The 15,423-nt window shown below is 42.5% G+C and overlaps 2 protein-coding genes across 2 annotated transcripts in view; one reads left to right on the top strand and one right to left on the bottom strand.

Moving 5' to 3' along the window:
• Positions 1–2,885: 2,885 nt before the first annotated feature.
• On the top strand, positions 2,886–13,041 carry STOML3 (stomatin like 3). The gene is given in 8 exon segments (XM_032679735.1): positions 2,886–2,952; positions 7,004–7,107; positions 7,926–7,998; positions 9,220–9,290; positions 10,965–11,001; positions 11,004–11,167; positions 12,159–12,293; positions 12,692–13,041. Coding segments are annotated over 8 exon segments (861 nt in total). The 5' UTR covers positions 2,886–2,900; the 3' UTR covers positions 12,917–13,041.
• A 1,196-nt stretch (positions 13,042–14,237) lies between these two features.
• The window catches only part of LOC116782765 (complement C4-like), a 48,307-nt gene continuing 47,121 nt past the window's right edge, over positions 14,238–15,423 (bottom strand). Inside the window, exon 41 of the mRNA XM_032679734.1 lies at positions 14,238–14,832. Coding sequence (XP_032535625.1) covers positions 14,694–14,832 — 139 coding nt within the window. The 3' untranslated portion in view covers positions 14,238–14,693. The remainder of the gene's footprint in view (positions 14,833–15,423) is intronic.

Here is a 15,423-nt window from a genome sequence, read left to right as displayed (position 1 = left end):
CTTGCTGTGTAATGAATGTTCTTATTTCTTGCAAATTGCCTTCCTTTCTGGATTGAGATGGGAGCAATCCGTTTGATTAACTCTCGTATTTACTCATGCTCTAGTGAAATGTAGTCACAGGGGGGCTTCCTGTTGTCTCCTGATCTTCAGCTATTGAAAGCTGATGCCTACCCTGTCTTCTGAATTTTGATTTGGGGAAAAGGAATGATGAGCCTGAAGCAAATAGGCTAGTGCCTATTCTATGGGCAGAATTCAGGGCCAGGGAAGGACTAAGCTGAGAAATCTTTAGGGAATGGCTGAAGCCAATGGATGAGAAGGGAAGTAGTATGGGTCTAAAAAGGTCAGAGAAAGACAAACTGAAACCTACAACTTTTTTTCAAATCTCATGTGGGCATTGCCTGATGATTCTTTTATATACCTTTGGGATTGGCACTGTTTAGAAATGGCCGTGGGTAAGAATTACCCTTCTGTTTTTAACAGACTTTGAAGTGGGTGCTTGGTCTTTATGATTTAGTCTCTACAATTGGATGATGAGGTAAGTGAGAACAACTGGGCACTGTAGGGACATTGCAAAGGACTGGTGCCATTTGTAAATGTAGCAGTTTTTGCAGAGAAATGCTGGAGAATGGCATGCTTACAGGTAAGCACCTAATCATTCCTGACCTGAGCCCTTACTCTGCTTTTAAACAGAAGTTGAAGGCTTTAGCTTTATCAGCACTCTGCAGAAATAGCTGAACTGCCACCAGCCCAAACCAGTCATCTGATGTTGCTTCTAAGTTAGTAAGTCCTGCTAAAGCAGCTTTGAACTCTGATTGTCTTTGTGGTAGTACCCTGACACAGGACTGCAACGGGCTGTTCAGCACCAGTGAACTTGCAGCTTGTAAACTGCTTTGCTCCAGGGTTCTTGTATTTTATTCTCTGAGTGTTCTGTAGCACTTTGGGACATGAGTTATCCACATGCCCCCGTATAGCCCCAAGAAGAAAGGATTAGGATTGCCTTGCCTTTGATTTAAAGTTTTTAAATGGGGAGTAAAAGTGCAGCTGAAGTTAAAATGAAGAAACTAATACTGCGATATTCCTGAACACAAACGAAAAACACCATCTGCTTTATTCACCTTTTAAGGACTATTTACAGGCATCTCAGAGAATTATCAATAAACAGCAGGGAGCAATTATTTCTGTTAAGTTTTAGTGTTTCACTCATCTGATGATATAAGCAGCTGTGCAAATTGTGGCATTCAAATGGCTCAGAATTAAGTTATTTTCAATAAAATTTTCAATTAAAAAGTTGCTATAAAGTGGAAAATTTTGGGGTTGGTTTTGTGTATTATGTTTTTACTTCTGAAATAATTAAAACGCATTTTTCTTGTAACTGTTCATGGTTGCTACCCTGCTATTAAGCATCTATCTTGAAGAGGTTTGATCTTACAGCTCAGTGTTCAGAAGCCAAATAATGAGGAAAATACCTTAAATGACTTAATGACTTAAAATGGATATTGTCACACATTTGCAAGAAGCATGTCAATCCCAATTTTTCAAGCTGTTTATACTTATGGCTTTCACTGTAATTTAAAACATCAGTTTCGGTGGTATAGTTTCCTCTCTGTGAGGCTGAGAACGCGTTCTCGGGGGAGCAGTCAGCTTTGAATGACCCATCTGGGACCAGCGTGATTACTGTCAGAGAGGAAGACTTGGGTGAAATGATGCTGGAGCCAGATCTTCAGAGTTAGTCTAGGTGACAGATGCCTACACATAATTAATGCAGGTGTCTGTCAAACTCATAAATTACATATGAAAAACCACCTCATTTTTTTACTCAAATAACAAGCAACAGCTTTCTCCTTTGAGAAGGTTGCCCTTCACTCCTGAAACCTTCAGAAATGGCTTAGTCTGAAATGCTATGCTTAGTTTGATCGTCAAAATATTTTGTTAAAAATACTCTTATTTGGGGGACAATTTTAAGACTTTGGAGCTGAAATACTTCTCTGGTTTTTAGGTTGTCTAGCTGAACAGGGCTTGGCCTATACTGATGGACAGTATGAAGAAGTGTGTGGTGAGCTATTCTACACAGCATGGAGACCTCACCTGGAGGATTATTTATGTTGCTGTTGTAGCTGAGCCCCAGAACAGCAGAGGAGCAGTACTCAATCAGTCTCTACCTTCTGGCTTTATAGAATCATAGGTTGGAAAAGAGCCCTCTTAAGATTACTGAGTCCAACCATTAACCCAGCAGTGCCAAGTCCACCACTAAATTACATCCTTAAGTGCCACATCTATATATCCTTTAGACACTACCAGGGATGGGTACCCAACCACTCCCCTGGGCAACCTGTTCCAGGGGGTCTGACAACCCTTTTGGTAAAGGAAGTTTTTCCTAATACTTAGTCTAAACCTCCTCTGGCACAACTTGAGACCATTTCCTCTTGTGCTATTGCTTGTTTACTGGGAGAAGAGACTGACCCTTGCTTTGCTACAACTTCCTTTCAAATAGTTGTAGAGAGCAATAGGGTCTCCCTTGAGCCTCCTTTTCTTTGGGCTAAACCTCAGCTGCTACTCACAGGACTTGTTTTCTCTTTATCTTCTCTTTCTGTCATGTCTTGTTTGCATTTTTTTTTTCTCTGTGGTGACAGATTCATAGAAATTATTTCCAGCTTGTGTTTTGTGGGGTCTAAAACCAGCTAGGCCAAAAGAACACCCAGACAGAAGACCAGGGCAACCCGAATCCGAGGCACTGTAAACATCCTCTCCTCACCAGGGTAACTAACTCCCAGGGGACTCAGACAAGGGATTTCTCTTTCTCTCACTCTGCCTCCCTCTTCAGCATTTTGCATGAGCACTGTGCAGTTTCAAGGTACACTGCTGTCTCGTCTGTGAGGGGATCAGAGCTTCCCTCAAATAGAATGGAAACCCAGAGGGAGATGCCCAAGAAAATCAACATGGAACATCTAATTGGTAAGCCTTGTTTTGTGTGTGGGGTTTTTTTTCTCAATAATAATAAAAAGGACCAGCATTAACCAAACAAAAAAAGCACATTTGATCTCCCACGTAGTCAGGAAATGAAAATTCAGAATCTGCCATTTGTGAGTGATTGAGCAAATTGCATCATGCTGCCCTGCCAGCATGTGCCAGCATTTATCTTCTGCCAGCATGATCCCAGGGCCAAAAAGGACTGATTCAGCTATTGATATACTTGTAGGGATGGGATGGAGAGGGAAAAATATGACTTAAGGAAGGCAGAAGAATTTTTCAACCCCAAAAGAACATTTAATGTGGTTGCACTTGTGTGATGAATACCTACCTGGTGTTCTCTTCAAACCAACTTGCTACTGGCAATGTGTGCTGTTTTCACCATTGTGTCTGACCATAGGTGTGGACAGTGCAGTGGGACAAGCATGAGTCTGAGCAGGATTGATTTGGGTGCTAGTAGAAAGCAGGAAGGTACATGGCGATTAAAGAAGCTGAGTCTATTCCATCTTTGTCTTGCTGTAGGAGACTTGGGAGATTTTTGCCCACAGTGAGCTTTTCATTTGCCTTCCAAGTTTGTAACCCACATTGTGATTTTGTGTATCAAGTATGTTTGTGATGTACCCTGAATTTTATGAGTGTCCTGGGGCTTTTCCATAATTGCTGAATGATGAGCTCTCACAGTGCAATCACACAGCACCTACAGGATGGACAAGGGATCAGACCCAGCCAGCACAGGTTTAGGAAGGGCAGGTCCTGTCTGACCAGCCTGATCTCCTTTTATGATCAGGTGACCCACCTGATGGATGAGGGAAGGCTGTGGATGTGGTCTACCTGGACTTCAGCAAAGCCTTTGACACCGTCTCCCACAGCATACTCCTGAAAAAGCTGGCAGCCCACGGCTTGGACAGGGGCACCCTGTGCTGGGTTAGGAACTGGCTGGATGGCCGGGCCCAGAGAGTGGTGATGAACAGTGCTGCATCCAGTTGGTGGCCAGTCACTAGCTGTGTCTTCCAGGGATCAATGTTGGGCCCAGTTCTATTTAATATCTTTACTGATGATCTGGATGAGGGGATTGATTGTACCATTCACAAATTTGCAGATGACACCAAGCTGGGGGGGAGTCTTGATCTACTGGAAGGCAGGAGGGCTCTTCAGAGGGGCCTGGACAAGCTGGAGAGTTGGGCTGATTCCAATGGGATGAGGTTCAACAAGGCCAAGTGCAGGGTCCTGCACTTTGGCCACAACCCCCTGCAGCGCTACAGACTGGGGACAGAGTAGCTGGAGAGCAGCCAGGCAGAAAGGGACCTGGGAGTTTGGATTGACAGAAAGCTGAACATGAGCCAGCAGTGTTGTTGGATCAAGAGTTGGACTTGATGATCTTGGAGGTCTTTTCCAACCCAGTTGATTCTATGATTCTATGATTTTGCACATTTTGTACCAAGAGCATTGCAGCTCTCGGTTTTCTCTGGACTATAGACCCAAGTGAGGGTTTTGGGTGATTATGGCTATTGTAATCCATATAGAGGCATAGCAAACCCAGGTCACTGATATGTTGGATTGTGACTGATTCTTCATTATTGTGTTTTCTTAGAATCTTTCATTTGTCTTGTAGTTAAATGGTTTGAAACTTTGGTGCAATCAGAGAAGATCTGGTGTTCTTTGGGGAGTTAGGAGCTTCATTCACTCTGAAGAAGGCATACATTCATATCCTGCTTTTCGAATTGGAACCTACATTTTTAGCTGGCATAGGACAATTCTCATGGATTCGATTGTACTTTATTCAAGTTTTGGGTGCATGCTTTTTGCCCATAGTGGTGAGGGGTGATATCTTGACCCCTACCGCTTCTCAGCTGCTTGAGCATCAGTCTACTGAGTGCAGGCATTTGTTCCCAGCTATTCCCCCTGTCTGTGGATTATGTCATTCCCACCAGGTATCTTCGCAACAGGGTCAGGTGGATGACGGCAGATCCAAAATTGCTTTTGAGGAGATTCTTCATAACCAAGTTTTGCACAGAAGAAAAAGATCTTCAGACATTTTATGTAAGCTAGTCATTTAGGTGAAATGAAGAGAGAGACTAAAAATGTTGAGTTCTGTTGAAGTGAACAAAACATCCTTTCATGATTAATTTCCCCAGGTTTCAGATTCAGAATTATGAATGATGCCCATTCCATGAGTTTCATTGATCTCTTTCTACTGACTAAAAGACACTGGTACTGCTGGTACTTTGTGTACCTGTTGTAGCCTGACACATCACTAGTGTAACGTGAAGTACACTATGTGGCAAACAGACAGCAGTGACAGTGTTAAAGATTTTCGCATTAAATCCTAAAAATTCTGTCTTCATACACATGGCCTTAAGGTTTGCGTGGTAATTTGTTCAGGGCTGCTTCTCAAATCGTTTGTACCACTGATTGCAGAATGCCTGATGATACCTCATGAAACAACTAGGGATTTAAAAATGCTGTTTTTTTGAAAGGATGAGGAGGAAAGCTGAGCTCCCACTACAACAATTCTGTGCCCAGCTCTCATGGAGGCCTGAAACTGGGCCCTCTTGGACACGTGTTTAAATGTGAGTGATTAAATCTGCAGCAGGGGCCTCAAAGTAGGACGGGCAAAACTGTGAGCAGCAAAGGGCTTGATGTAACACCCGGGTGTGCATGGCTACCATTACTAGCAGGCTGAGCCCAGCCATGCACAGATAGGAGGGGCAGGAGGTTCAGGAGGGCTGTACTGTATTTCCTCCTCTGGGGTTGCTGGGAGTTTTCTGACAAACATGTCAGTCCTGCTCTACTGGTCTGTTAGCTTGTGCCTTACAGGTGAGGGAGCCTCATGCTGTTTCCATGGTGGTGACAAGTTTTTTTTCAGACAGTAAAAATTGAATTGTTTCCTATTTATCAGTTTCTATCTGCATATGAATTTTCTTTGATGTCAGAAATTGCCAGTGCTACCCTATACCTTTCAAATAACTTATCCAAAACACCTTGCACCTTTCCATCAGCATGGCAGAGCTTCTCTGAGGAGACCTCTGAGACTTTGTCCCTTTGTCCTGCTTCTTCTTCTTGCACTGGGAAACATATGCTGTGGTGTTCAGCTTCCCATCTGCTGATGCTCATGCCTGCAAAAATCCTCTTCTGGCCCAAACCAGGCAGCTGGGCAGCCCCTAGGACTATCTCATCCTGCATCCCTGCTGCTGCTGCTTTCCTTGTGACTCTCCTGAGGCATTTCTACATTTAGCAAAATTCAGTTGATCCTACAGCACTCTGTCGTGATCACAAGACTGTCCAGTTTCCCTCCTAGCCTATTCTTTGAGGATGTCAGCAACTCCAGCCGCTCTTCTCTTCAAAGATCAGCTACTCCTTGGTCACACTTTCCTTGCAAAGAGCCTCCTGAACTTTTAGCATTTGAACAGCTACTCACTACTGCCTTCCTTTCAGGCATCAAAATAATGAAATTTATTTTTATATAGTTTTTTTATTTCATTGTAATGAAATTCTGGGATGAGACAAGCTCAACTCAACAAGACAACTGCTTAAAATGCATGAGTCTGCATTTTGACAAGCAGTAATTTTGAAGTTTATGGTTCACTGAATGAACTGGTCCATCAATATTCCTCAAAACTCTCATGTAAAGGCAGCAATAGTTCCTCTTGTTTTCCTTATTACCTGTTTCATACAAACTAAATCTTTTGCCCCAGCCATGGTGCACTGACAGATTCATACTCATGGATACTCCACCCAAGGTTTTTAATTCTCCTTCACAGCCCTCAGCTTTGGCAATATCTCACATTTTTCCTTTTTGTTTCTGTTGCAAAATGTATTTTCTGAACCTTTTTTGACCTTTTGGGTAGAAGGGCTATAAGATTGGATGTTTGGTTAGGTCTTTGATGTCTTTCTTTGAGCGATGGGAGGGAAGAATAGGGAGTGAGTCTCTGTGGACTTTGCAGTCCTTTATGATTGCACTGGGCTAGATCTACATCCCTGGGGTAACTCTTCAAATTTTTCATTCATTGCTCTTCTGCCTTATATTTTTTTATAGCTGACAGGCGGGAAGGAATTGGTGTCTGTGGCTGGATCCTGGTTTCCCTTTCATTCCTCCTGGTGCTTATTACTTTTCCTATTTCCATCTGGGCATGTATGAAGGTAAGCTAGAGGGATTTGAGGTACATAAGAATACTCTGTTATCATTGCTGTTATTTTTTTTATTGATTTAGTTAAGACAAAGCACTTTGCATTCACTTTTTGGAAATCATAAAGGCTTGTAGCAAAGATGTGTTCTGGGCCTGAGATCCATGTTCTTTCACTAACTTTCTGCATCACCACAACTTTCTTGTTTAATTTCTTCCGGTCTCAACTTCTGTCATCAGTTAAACTTCTCTGACTTACAACACTGGGAAAATAAATCTACAAATTTTTCTAAGGAACTCATGTTTGATGCTGCCAGCAATAGGAATTAACACAAGAAGATGAGAACATGTGGCCCTGCATTGAGAAACTGCATAACCTAAACCCATACAATGCCCCTTCAAGACATGGGCATAATAATTTCAGGCATTTTTAAGGTGTGAGTTATCAGTGATTGCCCTGAACTCCAGGCCTTCAGTAGTTGTGGTGCACTAACTGAAGTAGTTAGCTAGGTTACCTGAGGCGAGATGTGGTTTGCCTACAGTTCCTCTGAGCGTAGTGCTGATGTTGAGAGAGCTGTGGGATAGCCTCATTAAATCAGTGGCAATTCTTTCATATTTGATCTGTTTTGTGACATATTTGCAGGGCCAGAGTCTGAGTTTTTTCAGCAAAACATGAGGTAAGTAGAAGATGTAAAACACCTACTGATTTGCAGCTTTGTTGCCTCCTATATTATTTCTTCTTTTTTCATATTTAATATGGATGCCAAAGATTAAAGAAATAAGACCAGAGAGTAGAATTAGTAGTAAAGTTCTAAACTTAAAATATTTTCCTAGGTTATCAGAGAATATGAACGAGCTGTTGTGTTTCATCTGGGATGTATACTGTCTAAGAAAGCAAAGGGAGCAGGTGAATGCATGCAGTTTTATTCTGTTAAAATCCACCGGATTTATTTGTTTTATTATGATGCACTCTAATCACATAGAGAATTGCTGAGGTTCGTGAAATCCCTCTTCACAGCATAGAGGGGACTGAGAAGGTCCTCTCTACTGCAGTTCCTTTACCTGCAGACTATTTTCTGAAGAGAAGATAAAGCACAGAAGTTTGAGTACTTTGATACCAGGTATGGCTTTGCTATTGAGGAGATTGGACAACAAAAGGTTGAGCTCATGCTGCAGACACTGGCAGGGGACTGTGGAGAGGTTCAAATGCAGTGTTCATGTCTGCCATGGTCTTTTTTGAGTGACTTTTGTGGCCTTTCTCCCTGTACTTCACTTCCAACACTGCTTGTTGCTGCCAACTTCTTAGCTGTCTCTACTCTGAAAATGGTAAATGTGTCAGGGCCAAGGTATTCAGTATCTATGTAAAGCTTGTTACGGTTACTTAGGATCAGGTTACAACTCAGAAACTCAAACCAAGCCTATCATCATGAGGTGTTTGTGTAGGTGCAGTTACCATCTCTGTGCAGTGAAACTGGGCAAACTGGAAGTTGAAATAACAGGAAAAAGTCCTTTTCAGGTATTGTCCTTCCTCTTGGATAATAGTCATGAGGTCGAAAGAGCAGCTGGGGCTGGTGCAGAGCTCTTCTATGTGGCTCTGGGTGCCAAAACAAGATGCTAAGATTAGAATAGTTGTGTCCAGTCTCCCTCTCCAGTGAAGGAGCGTGGGGACTCCTTCACAGGATGTGTCACACCTTGGGACAATGTTCCTCATGTGGGAGCCATGCAGGAATGAATCTGGGGGATATCTTTCCTGGATACAGATGTACTGAACCATAAATTGCTTATGATTTAAAAAGGGGAAACAGAATAAAGGCATGGAAGGAATTTTTGCTGAAAGTCTTATGGCAGATTTAAGACCAGAGTTGCAATCCGCCCATTACCGGACCAGAGCCCTAGGTCATTTAGCTCTAATGAGTTCACATTATTTGCAGATATCTGCATTTCCCTATGTTATTTGAAAATGCAAAACCTCACTGTTGTCACCTCCTGTAGCAGAAAGGGCATCTGTATTAATAAAATGGGCTCATTCCCCACCGTGTGGGTATTTCCATTTGTTTGCTTTGTACAGCACACCTGGTTCTGGACTTAACTTTCAGAGGTGTTTCATCTAATTATTTTTATTTTTCAGGTATGATCCTCATACTTCCATGTATCAAGGTTGATCTTAGAACAGTTGCCTGTAAGATTCCTCCACAAGAGGTAACTATTCTCTAGCAGCCATCTAAGCCAGAAACAAAAGATGCAGCTGATTCACGGCATGATCAAAAAAAAAAAAAGTGTTTTATAATCTTGCAGCTCTCAGGTATCATGAAAAATTTAGCTTCTTTGCTGTATCTTGAGTTTCAAACTGCTTACAAAATTTCTTCTTGCTCAAAGAAGTTGTGGATGCACCGTCCTTGGAGTTGTTCAAGGCCAGGTTGGATGGGGTGCTGAGCAATCTGATCTCATGGAAGGTGTCCCTGCCCATGGCAGCAGGTTTGGAGCTAGATGATCTTAAAGGTCACTTTCAACCCACACCATTCTATGATTCAGCTTATAAAAATTTGAGGATGCACCATTGCAGTCAAGCCGATATTCAGAACTGTGAGATGAAAGACAAGGGAGGTGGGATGCAAGTGTGCACGAGAGACAGAAAGAACAATAGAGGAGCGAGTACGAAATTCCCAGTTGTAAATGAATGTCCTAATAAAATTGGATCTGACGTGGAGCTCACCCTTCAAAAGAGCTTTCTACATGTTTCTGAAAAGGCAAATTACATATGGGTAACAAATCTACTTAAATAAACTGGAATTAGCAGACAACATTCACAAAACTCAGATCCAAACAGGAATGGAGGGGTGTATCTTTAGGCATTTTATTGACTGAATATTGACTGAAGAACTTAATTGAAGAATTAGTTGCTGAGAAATCCTGTCTTGATTAGGTTTTGTCTCTGTGTGACCCTAACTCTATGGCAGAACAGTGCTTCTGCTTGTGGAGTTGGCACTGCTGTCCCCTTTGTTACACAAAGAGCAGAGGGCAAAGAGACAGCTCCAGGGCCCCTTTGGCCTCAAGGATTGCCCACTGTGTTCCCCAGGAGCTGTTTCTTGGACTGTTATCTTTCCATAAGCACAAAGAGCCTTTCCTCAGAGCGCAGGTTGCAGGGTTGCATGGGGTGAAATGAAAAATTGCTTGCCAAAAACATAAGTCTGGAAGGAATACATTGCAGTACTTGTGCTGTACAAGGCTTAGCAGGTTCTGGCAAGGCTTCTGCAGTGGTTGGCAGGGCTTCTGTGAAGCGTTTGCTTGCAGGCAAAAGATGCTGAGGAGAGAAGAGATAGTGGAGCATCATCAGTGCTCCACTGAGGCCAGCTGCCTGCTGAGGCACAGGGAACTTGTCTGGCAAAAGATGATACAGCACTTCTGTGAATGCTTTAATATTTTTTTCTGTTTCTTCTCACAATTCTTTTCACTTTTCATTTTTGTTTCAATTTGCTGGTGTTTCTTACATTGTTTAGAGGAAGTAGCACAGATCTTCCAAATTGCATGTAATGTATAAAATCATTAATGGTCCTTTCTACAAGAAAGGAAGAGGATGGCCATCATGTATTAGTGCAGAAGAAATTAATTCAAGTTATGAGATTCGCTTACTGTTGAAACTGTGGTTTAGAGGCTATGTACAACATTTTGCCCCAGTTTAAAAATTGGTGGTGCTGGAGAGCTGTCTTGAAGTAATTCCTCAGGGTAATGACAAGAAAATCAAAAGAAATTCTTAGTTTCTTTGAATTATCAGAGCCTTTGCCTCACTAAGGGGTAAAAAAAAATAATTCCCCATCCTAGGCAAAGGATGTGTTATCGGATCCTTCTCTAGTTCTTTACATTTCTCAAATGCAGATTCTCACAAAAGATGCTGTTACTGCCCAAGTTGATGGGTGGTGTACTACAGGATCTACAGTGCTGTCAGTGCTGTTGCTAACATCAGTGATGTCCACTCAGCGACCTTGCTTTTGGCACAGACAACCCTGAGAAACATTCTGGGTACACAGAGCTTGGCTCAGCTGCTGGCAGGTCGTGAGGAGATCGCACGCAGCATCCAGGTAAATCTGACTCTCAAAATTCACTGACAAGGGAGATGTGTTCTGGGGAATAGCAAATTAGAAATACTATCTCTTTCTTTTTTGAATAATGATAATAAAATCTCCCTTTATTGTTTTTTTCAATTACACATCTCATTGCTTAGAGTCAGAAAGAGTTATTCTAAAGGTATTTCCCCGGGTTCTTGTAACAGAGTTATCTCCTATCAAAAAGCAATTAAGATTTTGAAATTATTCAGTGACCTAAATAAATCAGTTTAGTCTTGCACAGAGACCGCTGCAAGCATGGAGAAATGTTTGCTGCTCGTGGGAAGCTCTACAGACTCTTGATTGAGGCAAGGCTTGTATCTCCTGTCATCACAACCAAGAGTACAGAATCAGTTGTTTTGTGCTTTAAAATGCCATCTGGTTCCTTTCTTTATTTGGCAGCCAAGGAGGGAACAGAGAAGAAATCCAACACCTGATTTACTATTTTCAGTCAGAGATGAGGCATAGTCAAATCAAAGAGAGACTCTATCCCTCTCCAGCAAGAAGAGTGGCCTTGGGCAGAGCCAGGGTCATGGTGGTGGTGTGAATTGCAGGAATGCCCAGGAGCCAGAGCAAAGAAGATTGTGTCAGTGCTGCAGGGCTGTGCTGTGTCTTTCACCCATAGTATACTTTTATGTGCTTTTACAGTGTTGTGCTGCTAAGGAAGTTGTTGTAGTATTTCTTCGTAAAAGGGAGAAGTTTGATAAGTGCCCAACTAAAGCACGGGGATCGTAATTTAGGAGGCAGTAGAGAAGCCACACGGGTGACACTGGTGTTGCTCAGCAGGTGTTTCATAAGGCTGTGGTACTCACCATACGCACACTGTGCTCAGTGCTCGTGTCTCTGGAGGGTCTGTCTTTCTGCTGTCCAGGTTTGCACGCTGCCTGTCCTTCTGTCCAAGTAGCAGGGTACATCATGTGGCTTTCTCACTGCGTTCTTTGTGGTGTGTTGTGTGTTTATCCCTAAGGCTATCCTCAACAGTGCCATGGAGCAGTGGGGAGTCAAAGTGGCCCGTGTGGAGATCAAAGATGTCAGGATTCCTGTGGCCATGCAGAGGGCAATGGCAGCTGAAGCAGAGGCTGCTCACGAGACAAGAGCTAAGGTGAGATCCACAACAATGTCTATCCCCAGGTACCCATTTCCTTGTCATAAAACCATAGAATTGCTTGGGTTGGAAAAGACCTCTAAGATCATTGAGTCCAACCATTAACTCAACACTGCCAAATCTACCACTAAACCATGTCCCTAAGCACCACATCTACATGTCTGTTAAATATCTCTTGGGTTGGTGACTCCACCATTTCCCTGGTATCCTGTTCCAGTGCTTGACAACCTAACTTTTTTCCGATATCCAATCTAAACCTGGAGCAACTTGAGGCCATTTCCTCTTGTCCTCATGTTCCAGGAATCCAAGTGCTTGTTTGTTTTCTCATTATAAAGGTGGATTTTCCCCACTAAGAGCGCTGTCACCATGGCATTTCCATTTCTCTTCCTTTGCAGGTTGTGGCAGCAGAATGAGAAATGAATGCTTCTAGAGCTCTCAAGCAGGCCTTCATGGTGCTGTCTGAGTGTACAGCAGGTCTTCAGCTCTGTTACCTGCAAATGTTAACAACCTTGGCAGCAGAGAATAATTCCACCATTGTCTTCCCTCTCCCTATGAATATGCTTGGGATTTGGGGTAGAAAAGTAGAGGGGGATAGAGACTGTTCTATGGTAGCTCCTTAGCCAGAGATATTTAAAGGTTTCCTCAGGAAGTCAGGGGTTCCAGATTGCCAGAATTAAAGTAGAAGCATGCTTGGGTCCTCTGTCCCAAAAATAAGAGTAAAATTAGTTTCATAATCCTATATAGCTCCCACATCATGCGTCTGCATTTGCAAAGATAGACACTAAGCAGTTTCAGCTTAGCTTATCTTCAAGTAAAATAGAAGAAAATATGTAAAATGCATGCTAGAACTATCATAACATTTTAACGATGCTTTCACCGCATCATTTTACAGAGTCTTGAGTGGAGAAATTATTTGGTGTTTGTCTGCTTAGCAGGAACCTCTGACCTGTCAGATACTGGCATTTGACTCAAGTTCTGTTAAGTGGAAAAGAAGGACTTAGCTCTTAACCTTAGAGGTATCTTTTCATAAATATTAGCAGAATTACTATATAATTGGTATGTTGGTGGAACAGGCTATTCTTTGTCTTGTATTAGTAGAAATTAGTACTTGCTTTAATAACCTCAGCTTTATTTTACCATATGACTGCATTTATTTGAGTTCTGTAATAAAAGAAAGAGAATATATGACCAGGTATTACAGTCATATTTCCTAAATATGAAAGTTGGAGCAAACCTCAAGGTCCTCTGTTAATTTAAGTGTCTGTCTTATACCTTCAGGAGGTTTCTTATCCTCCTTTGCACATATCATGAAGCAGTGATGCATGAGCCTTCCCCCCCTCCAACCATGCAAATCCTGGCAGCTGAGAAGAGGACGTTGCTGATATTTGTGTTCAGCTGACATTAAATTTGAGTTTGCAGCCTTCAAAAATAGCTGAGTACCTCACAGTGTGAGCACACAGCAATGAGCTGTCTGGGTCTGAAATCTCTCATGATGGAGCTGTTCTGGTAGGTGCTTTTGCCATGTAACGTCTTGTCTACACAAGGCTCACTGCTGTCCCTCCTGTCAGTGGAGTAATTTGACTCCAAATTAACAACATCAACATGAACCTGCTAATTGTCATATCATTGATACAGGCCCTTTTATTTTTACTGCAGTGTACACAAGGAGTCCGGGTGGCAAATGTTTGTGCTCGTTAGCTGCTGGCAATGTGGTAGATAGACGGTGGTATGAGCATCTGAGGATGGTGACCTATTCAGCAAACACAGCTTTTTGTTGCAGCTCTTCTCTGCTTCAGATATAACTGCCAAATGGCATCTTTCTGGCAAACTAAAGTATAACACCTGTATTTGCAAGTCATCCGCTTATCAGTGTTATCACTTTCTACAGATTTTTTTCTTATCCTAAGAAAAGAGAAGTTTTGAGTTTTGGGATAATTTTTCATTGTCAACTGCTTTTAATATTTGTGGAAGCCACAAAAGTGATATAAAGTATACATATACAGCCTATTTTAAGCCCAGGAATGTCCAGTCTTCTTTCTGACCCATGGAAATTTCTTGACGTCTTTTTCCTGGAAGGCAGGAATTAATCAGCTCTACAAGCACAATGTTTTTTCATTTGGCCCTCCGCAGGATAATTGCACTGTATATAATGGATCAGGAAGACAGAAATTCCTACTCTCTCTCTGCCAGTTTCAAGTACAATAAACACAATAACTAGTAGAGTAACTGCAATTTTTGTTGTATTACTCCCACACACAAATCTACAAGGAATACCTCAGAGAGCAAAACAGCAATGGAGGCAGCCCTGCAATGTTCAGGTGCCACTTGGTTGCACATTCTTTGCAAAAAAAATTCGGGAAGGAGGCAAGCTGCAGTCACACGGATAGGATGTGGGGATCAGAGGAGGCACAGGCTCTCAGATGTGTTCAGGAAGTCCTGCAGGTGAGCACAGCTTTGCCGACGCAGGGTGCTGCGGCACTCACTGGTGCCTGGAATTTTCTCTACCCAGGCTTGTGCATCAAGGAAGTACTGCATCCTGAATGAAAATTGGACAGATAAAGAAGATGAGTCATTATTCCTGACATGGAGCAATGGGAAAGCGTAATCCCTGAGATGCTGCATCCCTCCACTGAGGCATCTCTGAGATCAGGAGATATACTAGCCAAGAAACTTGCCTGAAACTTAGTTTCACCAGCAGGTTAACTGAGCTTTGAATAAAGTTTGGGAAGTGTCGGCACCAAGCTGGGACAAACCTGGCTGTACTGGTGTTTTGAGTGTGTCAGGTAAGCTCGTGCTAAGTGTCTATTGAGTTTTCCAGAGTGGCATAAAAGGCCCCAGTGCACATCAGTGGGACACAGTGAGGGGCAATTTAGTTTCAACAGTGTCCCAAAATGTTTCCTAATTTTTTGTGCTGAGAAGCTGTGCTACTTTGAGTATTTTACAGCTGGACTGGAGAAGACTTTGGAGGTTATACCTCTTCCAGGAGACCCCAGTCTTTAGCAGGCTTCTGCTGAAAAAGGCCCCTGACTTAGACACTGACTTTGGTGTCATGTAGAGATGGGGGTGGGACTTTTTAAGGTTTTAGGAAGTGGCGCTCACAATTTGATGGAGGTCTCCCCCTAGAAGC

Source organism: Chiroxiphia lanceolata, chromosome 2 (genome assembly GCF_009829145.1).
Source record: "Chiroxiphia lanceolata isolate bChiLan1 chromosome 2, bChiLan1.pri, whole genome shotgun sequence".
Classification (NCBI taxonomy): domain Eukaryota; kingdom Metazoa; phylum Chordata; class Aves; order Passeriformes; family Pipridae; genus Chiroxiphia; species Chiroxiphia lanceolata.
This window is presented reverse-complemented; position numbering and strand designations above follow the sequence as displayed.